Source organism: Phocoena phocoena, chromosome X (assembly GCF_963924675.1).
Source record: "Phocoena phocoena chromosome X, mPhoPho1.1, whole genome shotgun sequence".
Lineage (NCBI taxonomy): Eukaryota > Metazoa > Chordata > Mammalia > Artiodactyla > Phocoenidae > Phocoena > Phocoena phocoena.
The window spans coordinates 59,879,148-59,901,138 of NC_089240.1; the positions used below are offsets into that span (position 1 = coordinate 59,879,148).

Below are 21,991 nucleotides of genomic sequence, written 5' to 3' on the forward strand. Positions count from 1 at the left end.
GTTAGCTGGGAAAAGGAAAACCAGGGCTCTAATATTCTTGGTCTGACTTGCCTGAGGTAAATAATCTGCCCTATAAGTGGAGGCTGGGTGAAGGAAGGGAGGCTCATTCTCTTGGCCATACTTGCCAGGAATTGAGGCTTTGCAACTTGCATCTCAAGGTGGAATGAGAAGTGTTGGCAGCCTGCTGCTCTTTGTGGCATACCATATCACTTGCTGGGAGCTGAGGGGGGTGTGAGCATTGTTTTCCTGGCCATACTTGCCTGGAATGGAGCTTCCCTCATGCTAATCTGGGGGAGAGACAGGAAGGGAGTGGGTCATGGCTCAAGTACCACAGACTCACGTTTCTTTCCAAGATTTAGTAGATATTCTATAGATCTTTATTCATTTTATGTATGCTCTAAGGACAATTTCCAGAGACTTTAAATGTTTTTTCTATATTTTTTTTGCCCATTTCTTCCAATGTTGGTAATATTTCTCTTACTGATTACTAATTTAAATAGGTTTAAAATATTTTATCCAAGTTTGTGGTTGTTTTGCTGGGCAGCTGGTCCTATCAGGTTCTCATGCTGCCACTCCAAAAGTGGAAATCTCTAGAAAACTCATTTTATTGATAAGAAAACAGACCAAGAGAGGTGGTGCCATCTGCCTAGAGCCACAGTGTGTTTGTGGCACAGATGAGACTAGAAGCCAGGGGCACTCACTCTTGGTTGAGTGCTCCTTTGACTGGTTACCCTGTATGTGTGTGTGTGTGTGTCTGTGTGTATATATATATATATATTTTTTAATTTTTTATTTTTTTGCGGTACGTGGGCCTCTCACTGTTGTGGCCTCTCCCATTGCAGAGCACAGGCTCCAGACGTGCAGGCTCAGCGGCCATGGCTCACGGGCCCAGCCGCTCCGTGGCATGTGGGATCTTCCTGGACCGGGACACGAACCCATGTCCCCTGCATCGGCAGGCGGACTCTCAACCACTGCGTCACCAGGGAAGCCCGAGATATTTTTTTAAAAAATAGAAAAAATCAGTAAAACCGAGAGCTGGTTTTTTAAAAAGATAAACAAAATTGACAAACCTCTATCCAGGATCACCAAGAAAAGAGATAGTACCCAAATAAACAAAATAAGAAATGGAGGCAGAAAAATAATGACCAATACCACAAAAATACAAAATATTGTAAGAGATTACTATGAACAGTTTTACGCCAACAAATTGGAGAACCTAAAAGAAGTGGACAAGTTTCTAGAAACACAGCCTGCCAAAACGGAGTTAAGAAGAAACAGATAAATTTTTTCCTTTTCCATTATGGTTAATCACAAGATACTGAATATAGTTCACTGTGCTATACAGTAGGACCTTGTTGTTTATCTATTTTATACAGAGTAGTTTGTATCTGCTAATCCCAAACCCCTAATTTATCCCTCCCCCACCCCCTTTCCCTTTTGGTAACCATAAGTTTGTTTTGCATGTCTGTGAGTCTCTTTCTGTTCTGTAAATACGTTTATTCGTATCATATTTTAGATTCCACATATACGTGACATCAAATGATATTTGTCTTTGTCGGACTTACTTGACTTAATATGGTAATCTCTAGGTCCATCCATGTTGCTGCAAATGGCATTATTTTGTTCTTTTTTATGGTTGAGTAGTATTTGTGTGTGCGTGTATATCTATCTATCTATCTATCATATCTTCTTTATCTGTTCATCTGCTGACAGACATTTAGGTTGCTTCCATGTCTTGGCTATTGTAAATAGTGCTGGTATGAACATTGGGTGCATGTATCTTTTTCAATTAGAGTTTGCTCCGGATACATGCCCAGAACTGCAGGATGATGTGGTAACTATATTTTTAGTTTTATAAGGAACCTCCATACTGTTCTCCATAGTGGCTGTATCAATTTACATTCCCACCAACAGCGCAAGAGTATTCCCTTTTCTCCACACCCTCTCCAGCATTTGTTGTTTGTAGATTTCTCTGATCATGCCCATTCTAACCGGTGTGAGGTGATACCTCATTGTAGTTTTGATTTGCATTTCTCTGTTAGTGATGTTGAGCATATTTTCATGTACCATCTGTATGTCTTCTTTGGAGAAATGTCTATTTAGGTCTTCTGCCCATTTTTTGATGGGGTTGTTTGTTTTTGTTATTGAGTTGTATGAGCTGTTTGTATATTTTGGAAATTAAGCCCTTGTTGGTCACATCATTTGTAAATATTTTCTCCCAGTCTGTAGGCTATCTTTTCATTTCATTGATGGTTTCATTTGCTGTGCAAAAGCTTTTGATTAGGTCCCATTTGTTTATTTTTGCTTTTATTTCTATTGCCTTGTGAGGCTGACCTAAGAAAACATTGGTACGATTTATGTCAGAGGATGTTTTGCCTATGTTCACTTCTAGGAGTTCTTTGGTGTCATGTTTTATATTTAAGTCTTTAAGACATTCTGAGTTTATTTTTATGTATGGTGTGAGGGGGTATATCCAGTTTTCCCAGCACCACTTGCTGAAGAAACTGTCTTCTCCATTGTATATTCTTGCCTCCTTTTTCACAGAGTAATTGACTGGAGATTTGTGGGTTTATTTCTTTTTTTTATTTTTATTTTTTGCGGTACACGGGCCTCTCACTGCTGTGGCCTCTCCCGTTGTGGAGCACAGGCTCCGGACGTGCAGGCTCAGCAGCCATGGCTCACAGGCCCAGCCGCTCCGTGGCATGTGGGATCCTCCCGGACTGGGGCACGAACCCGCGTCCCCTGCATCGGCAGGCGGACTCCCAACCACTGCACCACCAGGGAAGCCCTTGTGGGTTTATTTCTGAGCTCTCTATTCTGCTCCATTGATCCATGTGTGTTTTTGTGTCGATATGATGCCATTTTGATTACTGTAGCTTTGTAGTATTATCTGAAGTCTGGGAGGGTTATGCCTCCAGCTTTTTTCTTTTTCCTCAGGACTGCTTTGTCAATTCTGGATCTTTTATGGTTCTATATAAATTTTAGGATTATTTCTTCTAGTTCTGTGAAAAGTATCATGGGCAATTTGATAGGGGTTGCATTGAATCTGTAGATTGTTTTGGGTAGTATGGACTTTTTTTTTTTTTTTTTGTGGTACGTGGGCCTCTCACTGTTGTGGCCTCTCCTGATGCGGAGCACAGTCTCTGGACGCACAGGCTCAGCAGCCACGGCTCACGGGACCAGCCGCTCCGCGGCATGTGGGATACTCCCGGACTGGGGCACAAACGCGCATCCCCTGCATCGGCAGGCGGACCCTCAACCACTGCGCCACCAGGGAAGCTCAGTATGGACATTTTAACATTATTAATTCTTCCAATCCAAGAGCATGGGCTATCTTTCCATGAAGAAACAGATGATTTGAACAAACCAATCACTAGAAGTGAAATAGAATCTGTAATAATAATAAAAAGTCCCTGCAAAAAAAAAATTCCAGGACTGGATGGCTTCACTGGGGAATTCTACCAAATATACAAAAAACTTATACCTATCCTTCTCAAACTATTCCAAAAAACTGAGGAGGAGGGAACACTCCCAAAAATTCATTCTATGAAGCCACTATCACCTTGATACCAAAACCAAAGACACTACAAAAAAAGAAAATTATAAGCCAATATCTTTGACAACTATAGAGGCAAATATCCTCAAAAAATATTTTTAACAAACCGAATACAATAATACATAAAAAGGATCATACACCATGTTCAAGTTGGATTCAATCCAGGGTCGCCATGATGCTTCAATATATGCAACTCAATCAATGTGATACACCACATTAATAAAACACAAAAACCACATGATTATCTCAACAGACGCAGAAAAAGTGCTTGATAAAATTCAACATCCATTCATGACAAAAACTCTCATCCATCAAGGTGTGTATAGAGGGAACATATCTCAACACAATAAAAGCCATTTACGACAAACCGACAGCCACATAATACTCAATGGTGAAAAGATGAAAGCCTTCCCAATAAATTCAGGAACAAGACAAGGATGCCCACTCTCACCACTTCTATTCACCATAGTATTTGAAGTCCTAACCATAGCCATCAGAGAAGAAAAATAAATAAAAGGTATCCAAATTGGAAGGGAAGAATTAAAACTGTGACTATTTGTAGATAACATGATACTCTATTATAGAGCACCCTAAAGACTCCACACAAAAACTATTAAAAGTGATAAATGAATTCAGAAAGGTAGCAGGCTACAAGATTAATATAGAGAAATCTGTTGTATTTCTTTGCACTAACCATAAAATATCAGAAAAAGAAAGTTTAAAATAATTCCCATTTACCCCAATAAAGATGTTTAAAACAATAATAATTCCCATTTAAAATTGCATCAAAAAATACCTAGGGATAAACTTAATCAAGGAGGTGAAAGACCTATATGCTGAAAACGATAAAACACTGATAAGGAAAACTGAATATGATTTAAACAAATGGAAATATATCCCATGCTCTTGGACCGGAAGAATTAATATTGTTGAAATGGCCATACTGCCCAGAGCAATCTACAGATTTAATGTCATCCCTATCAAAATACCCATGACATTTTCCACAGAACTAGAACAAATAATCCTAAAATTTATATGGAACCACAAAAGACCCAGAATTGCCAAAGCAAGCTTGAAGAAAAAGAACAAAGCTGGAGGCATAACCCTCCCAGACTTCAGATACTACTACAAAGTTACAGTAATAAAAATGGCATGGTACTGACAGAAAAACAGACATATGGATCAATGGAACAGAATAGAGAGCTCAGAAATAAACCCACACACTAACGTTTAATTGACAAAGGAGGCAAGAATATACAATAGAGAAAAGACAGTCTTCTTCAGCAAGTGGTGTTGGGAATGCTGGACAGTTACATGTAATAAAATTAGAACACTCCCTCACACCATATACAAAAATAAACTCAATATGGTTTAAAGACCTAAATATAATATAAGACATGATGCCAAAAAACTCCTAGAAGTGAACATAGGCAAAACATTCCCTGACATAAATCATAGCAATAGTTTCTTAGGTCAGTCTCCCAGGGCAAAAGAAATAAAAGCAAATTATAAGCTTTTGCACAGCAAAGGAAACAATCAACAAAACAAAAAGACAACCTACAGAATGGGAGAAAATATTTGCAAATGATGCAACCAACAGGGGTTTAATATCCAAAATATAAAAACAGCTGATACAACTCAATATCAAAAAAAAAATCAATCAGAAAATGGGCAGAAGACTTAAACAGACATTTCTCCAAAGAAGACAGACAGATGGCCAATAGGCACAATGAAAAGATGCTCAAGATCGTTATCAGAGAAACACAAATCAAAACCACAATGAGTTATCACTGGTCAGAATGGCCATCATCAAAGAGTCTACAAATAATAAATTCTAGAAAGGGTGTGGAGAAGAGGACCCTCCTACACTGTTGGTGGGAATGTAAATTGGTGGAGCCACTATGGAAAACAGTATGAGGTTCCTTAAAAAACTAAAAATAGAGCTACCATATGATCCAGCAATCCCACTCCTAGGTATATATCTGGAAAAGATGAAAACTCTATTTTGAAAAGATACATGTACCCCAATGTTCATAACAACATTATTTACAATAGCCAAAACATGGAAACAACTCAAATGCCCATCAACAGACAACTGGCTTAAGGAGATATGGTATATACATATACACACACACACACACACATACACACACACATATACACACAATGAAATATTAGCCATAAAAAAGAACGAAATATTGCATTTGCAGCAACATGGATGGACCTAGGGAATATCATACTAAGTGAAGTAAGACAGAGAAAGACAAATATTCTATGTGGAAGGTAAAAAATAACACAAGTGAATCTACATACAAAACATAAACAGACTCACAGACATAGAAAACAAACTTATGGTTACCAAAGGGGAAGGGAAAGGGGAGGATAGATAAATTAGGAGTACTGGATTAACAGATACAGACTACTATACATAAAATAGATAAGCAACAAGGTCCTACTGTATAGCACAGGGAATGATATTCAGTATCTTATAATAACCTATAATGGAAATAATCTGAAAAAATCATATATATAAAATAATCACTTTGATGTATACCTGAAACGAACACAATATTTTAAGTCAACTAAACTTTAATTTAAAAAAAAGACAGACTGAAGGTTGAGGTTCAAAATGGCAGCACAGGAAGACCATGAACACAGTTCCTCTCACAGACACAACAAATTTTCAGCTATATTTGGAATGATTTTCCTTTGAAAAAGACCTGAAAACTAGATGAATAGCACCTCCACAAACAAAAGCTAAAAGATAAACTTTGAGACAGATAGGAGAGGCAGAGACATGGTCTTGCCATGGATTCCACTCTAGGAGCAGTGACCCAAAGTGAGGAGGGATACCACAATATGGAATTTTCCCTTGAGATGTGAAGGGATTGAACCCCACATCAAGCACTGCAATCCCTGGGTCCAGCACCAGAAAGACAAGCTCCCAAAATGTCTAGTTTTGAAAATCAATGGGGATTAAGAGGTCAGAAGAACCACAGAACTACAGGGAACAAGAAACCTGCTCTTAAACAGCTCACGCACAATCCATTTCACATGGAGATCCAGAGAAAAAGCAACAGTTTGAAAAGCACCTAAACTATAAGTAAGGGAGACCCACTTACTAATCTTAAAGCAGCTGCTGGGGAGGCAGGAACCTCCTGAGACTTTTCTCAGGGACGGAAGCATTGGCTGACACCATTTTTCTTTTCTTTTTTTTTCCTTCGGTATGCAGGCCTCTCACTGTTGTGGCCTCTCCCGTTGCAGAGCACAGGCTCTGGACGTGCAGGCTCAGCGGCCATGGCTCACGGGCCCAGCTGCTCCGCGGCATGTGGGATCTTCCCAGACCAGGGCACGAACCCGTGTCCCCTGCATCGGCAGGCAGACTCTCAACCACTGCGCCACCAGGGAAGCCCCTCTTTTCTTTTTTTAAATTTATTTTTTTATACAGCAGGTTCTTATTAGTTATCCATTTTATACATATTAGTGTATATATGTCAATCCCAATCTCCCAATTCATCACACCACCCCTCCCCCCACCACTTTCCCCCCTTGGTGTCCATACGTTTGTTCTCTACATCTGTGTCTCTATTTCTGCCCTGCAAACTGGTTCATTTGTACCATTTTTCTAGGTTCCACATATATGCGTTAATATACGATATTTGTTTTTCTTTTTCTGACTTACTTCACTCTGTATGACAGTCTCTAGGTCCATCCACGTCTCTACAAATGACGTGATTTCGTTCCTTTTTATGGCTGAGTAATATTTCATTGTATATATGTACCATATCTTCTTTATCCATTCGTCTGAGGATGGGCATTTAGGTTGCTTCATGAACTGGCTATTGTAAATAGTGCTGCAATGAACATTGGGGTGCATGTGTCTTTTAGAATTGTGGTTTTCTCTGGGTATATGCCCAGTAGTGGGATTGCTGGGTCATACGGTAATTCTATTTTTAGTTTTTTAAGGAACCTCCATACTGTTCTCCATAGTGGCTGTATCAATTTACATTCCCACCAACAGTGCAAGAGGGTTCCCTTTTCTCCACACCCTCTCCAGCATTTATTGTTTGTAGATTTTCTGATGATGCCCATTCTAACTGGTGTGAGGTGATACCTCATTGTAGTTTTGATTTGCATTTCTCTAATAATTAGTGATGTTGAGCAGCTCTTCATGTGCTTCTTGGCCTTCTGTATGTCTTCTTTGAAGAAGTGTCTATTTAGGTCTTCTGCCCATTTTTTAATGGGGTTGTTTGTTTTTTTAATATTGAGCTGCATGAGCTGTTTATATATTTTGGAGATGAATCCTTTGTCCATTGATTCATTTGCAAATATCTCCTCCCATTCTGAGGGTTGTCTTTTTGTGGCTGACAACATTTTGCAATCATATCCTAACTTGGTGATGACAGAGCTGGCAGGTGTCATTTTTGGTGCCCTCCCTCTAGCCTGGTTACACCATTGGGCATGCTCTGCACACCCTGCAAAACAGCCTGACTGGGTGAGCACCTTGAGCACCCACCCACTTCACACAACAGCTGCACCACACCTGGGCCAGGTGAGAGCACTACTCCCCCCCCCCCCCAGCCTAAGCACAGCAGTTGCGATGCAATCAGACCAGGCGGGTACCCTGTGTACTGTCCACCTGTGCAGCAATCTCACCACAACTGGGCCATGAGAGCACCCTGAGTCCACCCCCACACCATGCAACAATTGTTCTGCAACCAGGCCAGGCATGTGCCTCATCCCCAACCTTCCATGGAACAGCTATGCTACAACCAAGGGGGTGAGCACACACACCTTGCCTCACCCTCCCCATTAGCAGCTATGGCCCCACAAGGGACACCTCTTGAGTGTCTGGCTCTGATGTCCAGGGGAGAATGTGTTTCCAGGCCCCATGGATCATCTGCTACACTAGAACCCTCCTTCAAGACCAGGGGAGGTAGCTGTTTCGCCTAATATACATAGACAAACAAAGAGTCAGACAAAATGAAGAGACAGAAGAGTATGTTCCAAACCTAAGAACAAATCCCCAGAAAAAAGACCTTAATGAAATGGACATAAACAACCTGCCTTATAAAGTGTTCAAAGTAATGGTCACAAAGATGCTCACCAAACTTGGGAGGATACTGGAAGAGAAAGTATAAGAAAGAAGCAAACAGAAGTAATATCTGAGCTAAAAATACACTTGAGGGGTTTAACAGCAGACTGGATGAAGCAGAAGAACAAATTAGTGAGCTGGAAGATAAAGCAAAAGAAATCACTCAGAGCAGCAAAATGAAAAAAGAATTTTAAAAAAGTGAAGATATTTTAAGGGACCTCTTGGATAACATCAAGAGTATTAATATACACATCAAAGGTGTCCCAGAAGGAGAAGACAGAGAAGAAGGGCTGGAAAAATTATTTGAAGAAATAATGGCTGAAAACACCCTCCATCTGGGGAAGGAAACAGACATCCAGGTCCAGGAAACCCAGAGAGTTCCAAATAAGATGAACCCCCCAAAAAACACACCAAGATATATTATACTTAAAATGGTAAAAGTTAAAGATAAAGAGAGAACCTTAAAAGCAGCAAGAGAAAAACAACTTACTACATAACAAGGGAAACCGCATAAGACTATCAGCAGATATTTCAGCAGAAAATTTACAGGTTAGAAGAGAGTGGCATGACATATTCAAAGTGCTGAAAGGAAAAAACTTCCAATCATGAATTCTCTAGCCAGCAAGGTTATCACTCAGAATTGAAGGAGTGATTAAGAGTTTTCCAGATAAGCAAAAGCTTTAACTCCTTTAGGAGTTCATACCACTAAGAAGGCCTTACAAGAAATGTTAAAGGGATTCTCTAAGCTGAAAAAACAGGCAGTAATTAATAATAAGAAAACAGGGACTTCCCTGGTGGCACAGTGGTTAAGAATCCGCCTGCCAATGCAGGGGACACAGGTTCAAGCCCTGGTCTGGGAAGATCCCACAAGCCGTGGAGCAACTAAGCCCACGCGCCACAACTACTCAGCCTGTGCTCTAGAGCCCGCGAGCCACAACTAGTGAACCTGCGTGCCACAAGTACTGAAGCCCGTGTGCCTAGAGCCCGTGCTCCGCAACAAGAGAAGCCAGTGCAATGAGAAGCCCACGCTCACTGCAACTAGACAAAAGCCCGCGTGCAGCAACGAAGACCCAATGTAGCCATAAATAAATAAATAAATTTATTAAAAATAAAAAGATGGGCAGAGGACCTGAGTAGACATTTTCCCAAAGAAGACACAGAGATGCCCAAGAGGCACATACATGAAGTGATGCTCAGCATCATTAATTATTAAAGAAATGAAAATCAATATCACAATGAGATACCACCTTACACCTGTTAGAATGGTTATTTTCAAAAAGACAAATAAGTGTTGACGAGCACGTGGAGAAAGGAAAGCCCTTGTGCACTGTTGTTTGGAATGTAAATTGGTACAGCCACTATGGAAAACATTATGGAGATTCTTTTAAAAATTTAGACTAGGACTACCATATTATCCAACTATTCCACTTTTGGGTATTTATCCAAAGAATATGAAACACTAATTCAAAAAGATATATGCACCCCTATGTTCGTTGCAGCATTATTTATAATAGCTGAGATATGGGGAAATCTAAGCATCCATGGATGGATAAATGGATAAAGATGTGGCATATATGTGTATATGTGTGTGTACACACATACACACAGTGGAATGCTACTCAGTCATAAAAATGAATAAATCTTGCCATTTGTGACAACATGGATTGAGGGCATTATGCTAAATGAGTCTGAAGAAAAAAGATAAATAGGCTATGATTTCACTCATATGTAGAATCTAAAAAACAAAAACAAAACAAATGAAAAACAAAACAAATTGAAAACAAACTCATAGATACTGAGACTAGATTGATGTTTACCAGAGGGGAAGAATGCTGGGGATTGGGCAAAAGTGGTAAAGGGAGCCAATTATATGGTGACAGATGGTAACTAGACTTTTTGAGGTGATCACTTTGTAGTGTATACCAGTGTTGAATCATAACGTTGTACACCTGAAACTTTTAATATAATTTAAAAAGAGAGAAAATTTAAAAAGAGAGATTGGCAAAGTGGATTAAAAACTGTGTTGTCTATATGCTGGCTACAAGAAATTTCCTTCAAATATAACATTATAGGCAGGTTGAAAATAAAAGGATGGAAATAGGTATATTATATAAACAGTAATCAAAGGATAGCAAGGGTAGCAATATTATATTAGTTATTGTAGATTTCAGAGCAAAGAAAATTACTTGAGACATACAGGAACATTATACAATGATAAAAGGTGAAATCCACAAAGAAGACATAGCAATCATAAATGTGCATGCATCCAATAACAGTGTTACAAAATATGAAGCAAAAACCAATAGGAGTGAGAAGAGCTAGATAACTCCAGTTATAGTTGAAGATTTTAATGTGCCTGCTCAACAAATATTAGAACAATTAGCCAGAAAATAAGGAAAAGTATACAAGAACTTGGCAACACCATGAACCAGTGAGATCTAATCAACATTTATAGACTACTCCTCCCAACAACAGCAGAATACACATTCTTTTCAAGTGCCCATGGAACATTTACTAAGATCATATCCTGGGCCATAAAATAAATCTCAAAAAGTTTAAATAACTGAAATTATACAAGTTGTGTTCTCTGACCACAGTGGAATAAAACTAGAATTCAATAACAGAAAGATAACAGGAAAATCTGTAAACACTTAGAAACTAAACAATACACTACGAAGTAATCTATGGGTCAAAGAGGAAGTCTCAAAGGAAATAAAAAAATACATTGAAGTAAATGAAAATGAAAATACAATATAGCAAAATTTGTGGGCTACAGCTAAAGCAGCTCAGTGAGGGAAATTTACAGCACTAAATACATACATTAGAAAAGAGGAAAGGTCTCAGTAATTTAAGTTCCCATCTCAAGAACCTAGAAAAGAAGAGCAAACTAAATGCAAAGCAAGCAGAATGAAGTGAATAATAAAGAGCAGAAATCAACAACACTGAAAATACAAAGGCAATAGAGAAAATCAATGGAGGAGATGGTTCTTTGAAAAGGTGGATAAAATCTACTAACTCTTGGCAAGAATGACAGAAAAGAAGGGAAGATGTAAATTATCAATATCAGGAATAAAACAGTAAATATCACTACAGACCCTGCACACATCAAAAGAATAATAAGGGAATAATAATACAAAGAACTCTATATATATAAATTTGACAACTTAGGGGACTTCCCTGGTGGTGCAGTGGTTAAGAATCCGCTTGCCAATGCAGGGGGCATGGGTTCAAGCTCTGGTCTGGGAAGATGCCACATGCCATGGAGCAACTAAGCCCGTGCACCACAACTACTGAGCCTGCCCTCTATAGAGCCTGCATGCCACAACTACTGAAGCCCACGTGCCTAGAGCCCGTGCTCTGCAACAAGAGAAGCCACCACAGTAAGAAGCCTATGCACCGCAACGAAGAGTAGCCCCTGCTCAGTAGCCCCCTACTTGCTGCAACTAGAGAAAGCCCGCATGAAGCAATAAAAACCCAATGCAGACAAAAATAAATAAATAAAATAAATTTAAAAAAATAAAATGCTGATGTTGTCAGCCTTGGTCATACCTATTTATATATAAAAAATTTTTTGACAACTTAGACGAAATGGGTCACTTCACTGAAAAACACAAATTATCAGAAATCACCCAATATAAAATAGATAATGTGAACAGTCTGTAACTATTAAGGAAATAGAATATGTAGTTTTAAACTCTTGAAAAAAATCTCCAGGCCCAGTTACACTGCAGAATTCTACCAAACATTAAGAAAAGAACTGACATAAATTCTACACAATCTTTTCCAAAAATATGAGGAAACACGTTGCAATTCATTTTATGAATCTAGTATTACCCTGATACCAAAACCAAAGACTGTACAGAAAAAAAACTACTGACCAATGAATATAGATGATAAAAAATCTTTAACAATATGCTAGCAAACAGAGTTCAGCAATATATAAAAAGAATTATGGGAGGGAGGGAGACGCAAGAGGGAAGAGATATGGGGATATATGTTTATGTATAACTGATTCACTTTGTTATAAAGCAGAAACTAACACACCATTGAAAGCAATTATACTCCAATAAAAATGCTAAGAAAAAAAAGAATTATACACTATGACCATGTGGGGTTTATTCTAACGATGCAAGGCTGGTTCAATATTTGAAATCAGTCAATGTAATCCCCCATATTAACAGGTTAAAGAAGAAAAATCACATGATCATATCGATTGATGCAGGAGAAGCATGTGACAAAATTCAATACTCATTCATGAAACTAGAAGAGAAAAGGAATAGTGGGAACTTCCTCAACTTGATAAAGAGCTTCTACAAAAATCCTATGGCTAACATTATACTTAATGGTGAAAGACTGAATGTTTTCCCCCTAAGAGAGTGAACAAGGCAAGAATATCCACTCTCATTACTCTTAACTAACATGGTGCTGAAAGTTCTAGTCTGTGCAGTAAGGCAAGAAAAGGAAAGAGAAGGCACATAGATTGGAAAGGAAGAAATAAAACTGTCTCTATTTGCAGATGACATGATTGTTTACATAGGAAATCCTAAGGAATCTTCAAAGAAAATTCCTGAAATGAATGAGTTCAGCAAGGTTGTGGGATACAAAATAAACACAGAAATATCAACTGCATTTCTTCATACTAGAAATTAACACAGGACACTACTTACAATCACTCAAAAAAAAAAAAACCAACCCACAGCACTTAGATATAAATCTAACAATACATGTACAGGAATTGTATGCTGAAAACTACATAATGCTGATGAAAGAAATAAAAAATCTAAATAAATGAAGAGACATACCCTGTTCATGGATCGGAAGATTCAGTATAATAAAGATGTCAATTCTATTTTTAAATTGAGATATAATTAAAGATGTCAATTCTTGACATAAAGTGTACTAGGTTCAATGGAGTCCTCCCCCAAAATTCATGTCCTTCCTGGTACTTCATCATGTGACCATATATGGAAATAGGGTCACTGCAGATGTAACTAAGTTGAGATCATACTGAACTAGAGTGGACCCTTAATCCAATAATGGCTGTGTACTTATAAGAAAAAGAGAAAGACAGAGGGAGAATGCCATGTGGTGACAGAGACTGGAGTTATGAATCTATAAGCCAAGGAATACCAAGGTTTGCCAACAACCATAAAAAGACAGGAAAAGGCAAAGAAGGATCCTCCCCATAGAGCCTTCAGAAAGAGTATGGCCTACTGACACCTTGATTTCAGACTTCTAGCCTCCAGAACTGTGAGAGAATAAATTTCTCTTGTTATAAGTCACCCAGTTTGTGCTAATTTGTTATCACAGTTCTAGGAAACAAATACAGTTTAATGCAATTCCTATCAAAATCCCAGGAGGAATTTTTGTAGATTTAGACAAGATTATTCTAAAATGAATATAGAAGGGCAAAGGAACTAGATAGCTAATAACAATAAAGTGGGTACAATCACTCTACTTGCTTTTAAGACTTATTGTGTAGCTATAGTAATCAGGTACTGGCAGAGGGATTGACACATAGAGAAAATAGAGAACCCAGTAAGAGACTCACACAAATATGCCCAACTGATTTTTTGTCAAAAGTACAAAAGCAATTTAATGGAGGAAAGACAGCCTTGTCAACAAATGGTGCTAGAGCAACTAGATATCACAGCAAAAATGAATCTCAACCTAAATCTCACACCTCATACAAAAATTAACGTAAAATGTATTATGAACTTAAATGTAAAATATAAAACTTAAAAAAAGAGGAGAAAATCTTTGGGATATAGGGCTAGGCAAAAAGTGTACTAGATACCAACTTGAGCCTCTCCTTTGAACTGAAATTCCTAGCAAGAGCAGGTAAATAAGACGTGTGTTCTGGTGGAAAGAGCCCTGGAACTGAGGTCAGACGGTTCTAGTTCTGATTTTCATTCATTAGCCATATGAACTTAGGCAAATTGGTAACTTGACTTTTTTGAATCTTAAAAATTTCCTTATTTGTATATCAAGGATAATACCAGCATTTCCTACTTCACAGAATTACTGGGGGGCGGACTGTCAAATGAAATAATGGATGTAAGAATGCTCTGTAAAATGTAAAGTATGATAGTGTGGGCTTGAGGTTTTATATTTGTGCAATAGCCATTTTGCCACTGTATGGAGGCACTTGATAAAGGTTATCTGCTTAATAAATAATGAATGAGTGACTGGTCATCAGAAAAGTCAAATAAGGGCAAATTTTTTTCCAAGTATTTAAAACAAAAGGGATGCACAGCACATTCAATCAAACAGTAAAAAGCAACATATACTATGTAAAGAGCCAAGAGGGTTATTAAATTAATCTCTGTATAGAAAAGCTAACTATCCCATCATGTTTCAGGGAATTAGCAATAATGGATGGGAGGCTGGTCAAAAAACTAAAAAAATATTAACAGGCAACCCAAGATTCGGAGAGATGGAACAGTAATACATTAGACAGAATAAAAGTGGCAAAATGCTCAGAGCAGTTTTGGCCTTACATAGCGACTATGGAAATTGATCAATTTGAATTTATAGTACAATTTAATTTTAGTTTGTATTTGTTACTATGGCAAACACATCTGAAGGTCCAGATGAGGCTCATGGCTTAGAAATTTAATTTTCTCTTCTTCCCAAAAGAAAGTTAAGATGAGGGGAAAAAAAAGATGTATATATCTCCAAAATGTTCAATGCTAAAGTTTTTTTTTAAACTTAAATTTACACAGGCCATAATTACATAGCTCCAGAATTCTGGGTTTCTGTAAGATGATGCTAGTTTGTACCAGGTTGTCACCCTGCTATATTGTTCCACCATCTGTTGTGGTTTGCAGACGTTTGTATATGAAGAAGCAGTTGGGCAAGTCAGGAGCCTTGGATATTAACATGGACTCAAGTAATGACTTTTGTGTGACTTTAAGCAAGCCATTTGACCTTCTTAATATTTTATAGCTCCCTTAAAATAACAATACTACCTTACCTTACCTGTGTATGAGTTGTTAAAGTTCACAACACATATTATTATTTTAATTGATCCTTAAAACCTCAGTGTGGGAGTCAGAAAAGGTATTATTTCCATTTTACAAATGAGAAAACTGAAGTCAAACAGCAGAGGAGGAATATCCATATGCAAAAACAAACAAATGAGAAACCATTTAGACCCTTACCTCATACACCATAAACAAAAATTAACTCAAAATGAATCACAGACCTATATGTAAGAAATAAAACTATAAAAGCTACAAGAAAACACAGAAGAAAATCTTTGTAAATTTGGAATAGGCAAAGACTTCTTATCATGACTAAAAACATGACCCATAAAAGAAAAAATAATAAATTGGTCTTCATCAAAATTCAGAATATTTGCTTTTTAAATGCTGCCATTAAGAAAATGAAAAGACAAGCCAGAGACTGGGAGAAAATATTTACAAATAGTATATTTGATAAAGGGTTTGTATCTAGAATACATAAAGAACACATAACTTACTGAGAATCTAATTTAAAAAATGGGAAAATAACTGAATAGATATCTTTCCAAAAAAGATAAAACAAATGGTCAATAAGCACATGAAAAAATGATCAACAGTGTTAGCTATCACGGAAATTCAAATCAAAACCACAATGAACTACCATTACATACCCACCAGGATGGCTATAATAAAAAAGATGGACAATAACAAGTGTTAATAAGGATGTGGAGAAGTTGGAACCCTCATACACTGCTGGTAGGAATGTAAAAGGTGCAGCAACTTTGGAAAACAGATCGCAGTTCTTCAAAAAGTTTAGTGTTACCATATGAGCCATTAATTCATGTACTCAAGAAAATTGAAAACAAACCTTTGAAGACGAAGACTTAGACACAACTGTTCATAGCAGCATTATTTGTAATAGCCAAAAAGTGGAAACAAATAAAATATTTATCAACTAGTGAGTGGATAAACAAAATGTGACATACTAATTCAATAGCCTATAAAAATATTCTATTTATTCAGCAATAAAAAGGAATGAAAGAGTGATACATGCTACAGCATGGGTGAACCTCAAAAACAGTAAGCTAAACTGAAAGAAACCAGACACAAGAGGTCACAAATACGACTCCATTTATATGAAGTGTCTAGAATGAGAAAATCTATAGAGCTAGAAAGGAGATCAGTGGTTCCCTGGGCCTGAAAATGGGAGCAGGGATTGACTGCAAATGGGCAATGGGAAAATTTTTGGAGTAATGAAAATATTCTAAAACTGGATTATGGTGTCAGTCGCATAACCATACATTTACTAAAAATCACTGAATTATATACATATAATGGGTGAATATTACAGTATATAAATTACATCTTAATAAAGCTAATCTAAAAATTACTGAATAAACCTGCACTGAAAAGAAAAAAAAGCAGCAGAGGAGGGACTAAAACACAGGTCTTCATTGTTCCTTCTACTCTATTATCACCTGTCTCAGAAGTGGCAGAATAATAATAAACTTTTTCAAAGGGTTAGTCTCATCACAGGGAAATAATTCTACCAGGTTCTGAAAATACAAAGTAATTCAAAATGCCAGATGGTACTGCTACTTCGACCTAATCCATAGTATAACTGTATTAGAAATTTTCTACTTTTAACTATTTACATTTCACAAACCCAGGGAAATTTTATAGTGTGTAACCACATTTTAATACAAATTTATTTACATTAAAACTCATATCGAAAAGCATTATTCTATGTAATTTCTAATACATAAGATCATTTAGTTCTTTAAAATTAGCTTAAAGTTTAATATCATTGTTTGACTTACAGTGTGGCTAATAAGGCTCAGAGCATCTTCACAGCAGCCCCAAATTTCTTCCAGGGGACAGAGTTCTTCATTCGGCACCCCATCTGGCACGAGGAGGTTAATCAAGCTGTGCATACATTTGCTGAAAATCAAAAAGAGAAAACGCATCCCATAAGGAAAGAAAATCATTGACTTCATGGCTAAGATAAGTAAAATCTGGATCTCATCCCAGACTAAGAGCTTCAAAACACGTCTGTTCTTCCTTCAATTTTATCTGGCCTCCAAGCTCAGAAGACAGATTTTTGAAGATATAAAGGGGGCTGACCAATCCTTCCTTTTATTATGCCTACGGTTGTCTTTCACTATTTTTTTTTTTTTTTTAGTTTCCTGAACTAAGGAGTTGTGTCTGTTTACTATATTTTATGAGCTGGTTTAATCTACAGATACTTTAAAGCATCTCGTTACATCCTCAAATGCGGAAGGGAATTGGGATTTAAATTGGGAGTAATTCCAGGAGAACTCTCTCATGTCTCAGAAAAGGAAGACTGTAATGAAGTTTTCCAGAGAAAAATCACACAATATCTATTTTTCCCCCATGTCTAGGCATAGAGAACATAAAATCTTCAATAAATACTATTTTATATTATGTACAGCACTTATTGGTCCTTAAAGAAAGGTGCTTAGAAAAAAATATATCAGGCAAATGTAGCAAAATGTTAACATCTGTTAAATTTGAGTGGTGGATACACTCGTGTTTGTTATATTAATCTCTCTACTTTTCTGTATATTTGGCATATTCAGTAATGAACGAAAGAAAGGTACTTAATTAGTAATTTTATTATATATACAGGCTCACACAAAGAAGCAACTTTCTCCCTCTTTTCTCCTTTGGGAAAACCAGACTCCTTTACCTTGCCTTGGTCTATCACACAACTCTAAATGTGGAGCTATTCTGAGGGCTTTTTAGTCCAGGAGTTACAGGAGTGGCCCAATCATCTTTTGAGTCAATTGAGTATGATTGATGACTTATGGGACATTGACTATAGCACTTATGGCTATCAAAAACTAGGATTCCGGCTTCCCTGGTGGCGCAGTGGTTGAGAGTCCGCCTGCTGATGCAGGGGACACGGGTTCGTGCCCCGGTCCGGGAAGATCCCACATGCTGCGGAGCGGCTAGGCCCGTGAGCCATGGTCGCTGAGCCTGCGCGACCGGAGCCTGTGCTCCGCAGTGGGAGAGGCCACAACAGTGAGAGGCCCGTGTACCGCAAAGAAAAAAAAACAAAAACAAAAAAATAAAACTAGGATTCAGTGTTGAATTATATTTACTAACCTGTATCTCAAAACATCAACTGATTCTTTCTTTTTGTGGAGAAATAAAGCCTTTTTCAAGGCCTTTAGAGCAATAGAAGGATAGTGTGCAGGCATTTCCATTGCTAATGCTACAGGAAGGGAAGCAAAAAGATTGTGAATACCATAACCTCATCCATCACAGTTTTCATCCCACGTTACAACTGACTTTCTCTAATGAAACTGACCTGAGACAGATGAACAAAAACAAATAAGTAAACAAAGACAAAAACCCAAAAATGAATTTTATAAAATGATGAATCCATGGTGGCTTTCAGAGATAGCTTCTACTTTCTGGGCAGAGTAACATGGTAGGATCACCAGGTTATATTTTTTCTTCAGCAAACATCAACAGAGAACCTACTGTTTCTGTAAGCCTGCGCATAGTCATACAGGTGAAGCAATAATCTTAGGAACCAAAGTGAAGGAGGGGCACACTAAGAAGGAAACAGAAAGCAGATAAGTAAAAGGGTACTAATCAAAAACAGATTTATGCTAAATATACTGTTTCTGCCTAATATTAAAAACAGGAAACACTTGACATAAGAATAAGTATCAGAGATAAAACCCCTAAAACTTCTAGACGCATTTACCAGGCCTCTAGAATTGGAGTTCCATTATACAAGGAACAGTGGTCACCATCACATGTCTATAAAGTATACGCCACCAGCTCCACGGGTCTAGAAATTCTGTCTTGGCAAGACAAGGAAAGGCAAATGTGACTCTTGTGCACTTGGGGCTACCTAATACCTTTATTAGCCACACATAGGCTCCTGAGGAGGGTGAAAGATATAAAGGGAACATAACGAGGCCATTTCTTGCAGTATATCCTCATAGAGGCTCTGAGCCCCCAAATACTACTTATAGCCCAATGACAAATTTGAGGTTGGCAATTGTGTTAAAAATATCACCAATATTTCTCTGTACGCTTTCATAAACGGCTAAGAGTGTATTACTTTTGATTAGTGAAGCAGCTGATTGTCTATTTCTAACTAGCTGAGCAAAACTAACTTTCTGAAGTTTGAGCTACCTCTATTGTGTAGTTATATTATTCGATTCTACACATAAAATAAATATGAGCCCCTATTATGGGCAATGCACTTTGCTAGGGTTTATAAGTACAACAAATACAAGTAATTATTACTCATGACCCTAAGGAGCCTAAAGAAAAAGATAAATGCACAAACGATTATAATACAAAATAGTTCGAGAATGCCATTAGAGAAGGAGAAACAAAGTGCTATGAGGATACATTGCTTCCCACCTGGAGGAAATAGAGAAGAGAGAGAAGAAAGAAAAAAGTAGTACGATTTAAATGGGTACCAGCCTTCTAAAAACATAAATACAGCTCTTACATGCGATTGTTTCCAATGTTTTACTTTCTAAATGAGGCAGTTCCCACACTGGTTCCAGGAAGCTGTCCAGTAATGGGTCATTCATTTTGGCTTTAACTTCAAACTCATACAGCAGAAGCAATGTCTCACATGGATCACTTGAGAAGTCCCCTAAGAAAGAGGCAAAAATGCAACATTCTCTGTGATTACATTTTATCATTCTCTTCTATTCTAATCTCTCTTCTGGGGAGATTTTCCTATTGAGGAAAATTAATTTTACTTATAATTTGAAGGTTATCCCAGCTCCTGTAGACAGATCTTTTACATTTTAAAATCTATAAACTCACCAATACTTTCACACCCTGAAATGCATTCACTAGAGTTGTCTACATTTCCTGAAATTATTACGATGATATTCCTAAATAGCCTGGAAAAGTCTTGTTGCTATCTAATTCAAATATGTTTACCTGCCTTACTTTAATGACTGAGTTAACCAGAAAATACAGTGCAATATAAACCAACTGTGGTTTTATTTTAAACAAAGCAAGGGGAAGTTTCCAAACTGTTTCATTTAGTCAGTCAACAATATTTCTTGGTTATCGCCATGGGCAGAATCTTGTATCAGGTGGCATCTACCATACTATGTGAGATGGTTTCCAATCACCCTTGTTAGACTGAACGTTTTCAAAAGTTTGGAGGTATAGCATACATACAATAAACTGAGGGAAGTGCATTAATCTTAAACAGGGTGATGAATTTTTATATATGTTCAAACCCATATAACCACTACCCAGATCATGATATAGAACACTTCCAACACTCGTGCTCCTTTCCAGTCAATACCACCTTTGCAGAGTTAACAACTATTTTGACTTCTATCACTATTGATGTGCATTTTTTGTTATTGAACTTCAGTGATAGCATGTAGAACTATAATCAAATTTTGAATATTGACCTGTATACTGTGACTTGCTTAACTCATTTATTAGTTCACATAACTTTTTTGTAGATTCTTTGGACTTTCTATATAGAGAATCATGTGTCCTCTGCAAATACAGATAGTTTTATTTGATCTTTTTCACTCTATATATGTCTTTTCCCACTCTTTCGCTTGCCTTATTGCATTGGTTAGGACCACCAGGATGATGATGACCAGGAGTGGTGAGAGTAGACATCCTTGACTTGTTTATGTCCTTAGAGGGAAAGCATTCAGTCTTTCATCATTAAAAATGACATTAGCTATAGGTTTCATTTTTGTGGATGGTCTTTATCAGCTTGAGGAACTTCCCTACTATTCCTGTTTAGCTGAGAGTTTTTATAATAAATGGATGTTGAGTCTTGTCACTTAATCTGTTGATATGGTGAATTAAATGATTGAGTTTACAATGCTGAACCCAGGATAAAACTTACTTGGTTATAATCTATTATCCTTTTCATGTTTTACTAGATTTTAAACTATGAATTCAATGGGTATAGGACAATTCAGGTTATCTATTTCTTTTTGTGGGAGCTTTGGTAGTTTGACTTTCAAGGAATTTGTCAATCTCATCTAACCCTTCAAATTAATGGGCATAAATTTCTTCAGAATATTCCCTTGTTATCTTTTTTTTAATGTCTGTAGCATCTGTAGTGATGTCTACACTATCATTCTTGATATTGTTAATTTGTGTCTTGATCTGCCTGGCTAGAGTTTTCTCAACTGCACTGATCTTTTCAAACAAAAACAACAATACAGCTTTTGGTTTCATCAATTTTATCTATTATTTTCTGTTTTAAATCTTATTGACTTCTGCTCTTATATTACTCCTTTCATTCTGCTTGATTTGGTTCAATTTGCTAAATTTTTCCCTAAGGTGGAGGCTTATTTAAGATCTTTCTTTTTCTAATAGAGGCAT

The 21,991-nt window shown here is 37.3% G+C and overlaps 1 protein-coding gene across 1 annotated transcript in view; it reads right to left on the reverse strand.

Annotated features, from left to right (window-relative positions):
• Nucleotides 1–21,991, reverse strand: part of TEX11 (testis expressed 11) — a 338,390-nt gene that overhangs the window by 19,474 nt on the left and 296,925 nt on the right. Inside the window, exons 26-28 of the mRNA XM_065900178.1 lie at nucleotides 20,118–20,267; nucleotides 18,746–18,854; nucleotides 17,437–17,557 (exon numbers count right to left, since the gene is read on the reverse strand). Of these exons, the coding sequence (XP_065756250.1) occupies nucleotides 17,437–17,557; nucleotides 18,746–18,854; nucleotides 20,118–20,267 (380 nt within the window). The remainder of the gene's footprint in view (nucleotides 1–17,436; nucleotides 17,558–18,745; nucleotides 18,855–20,117; nucleotides 20,268–21,991) is intronic.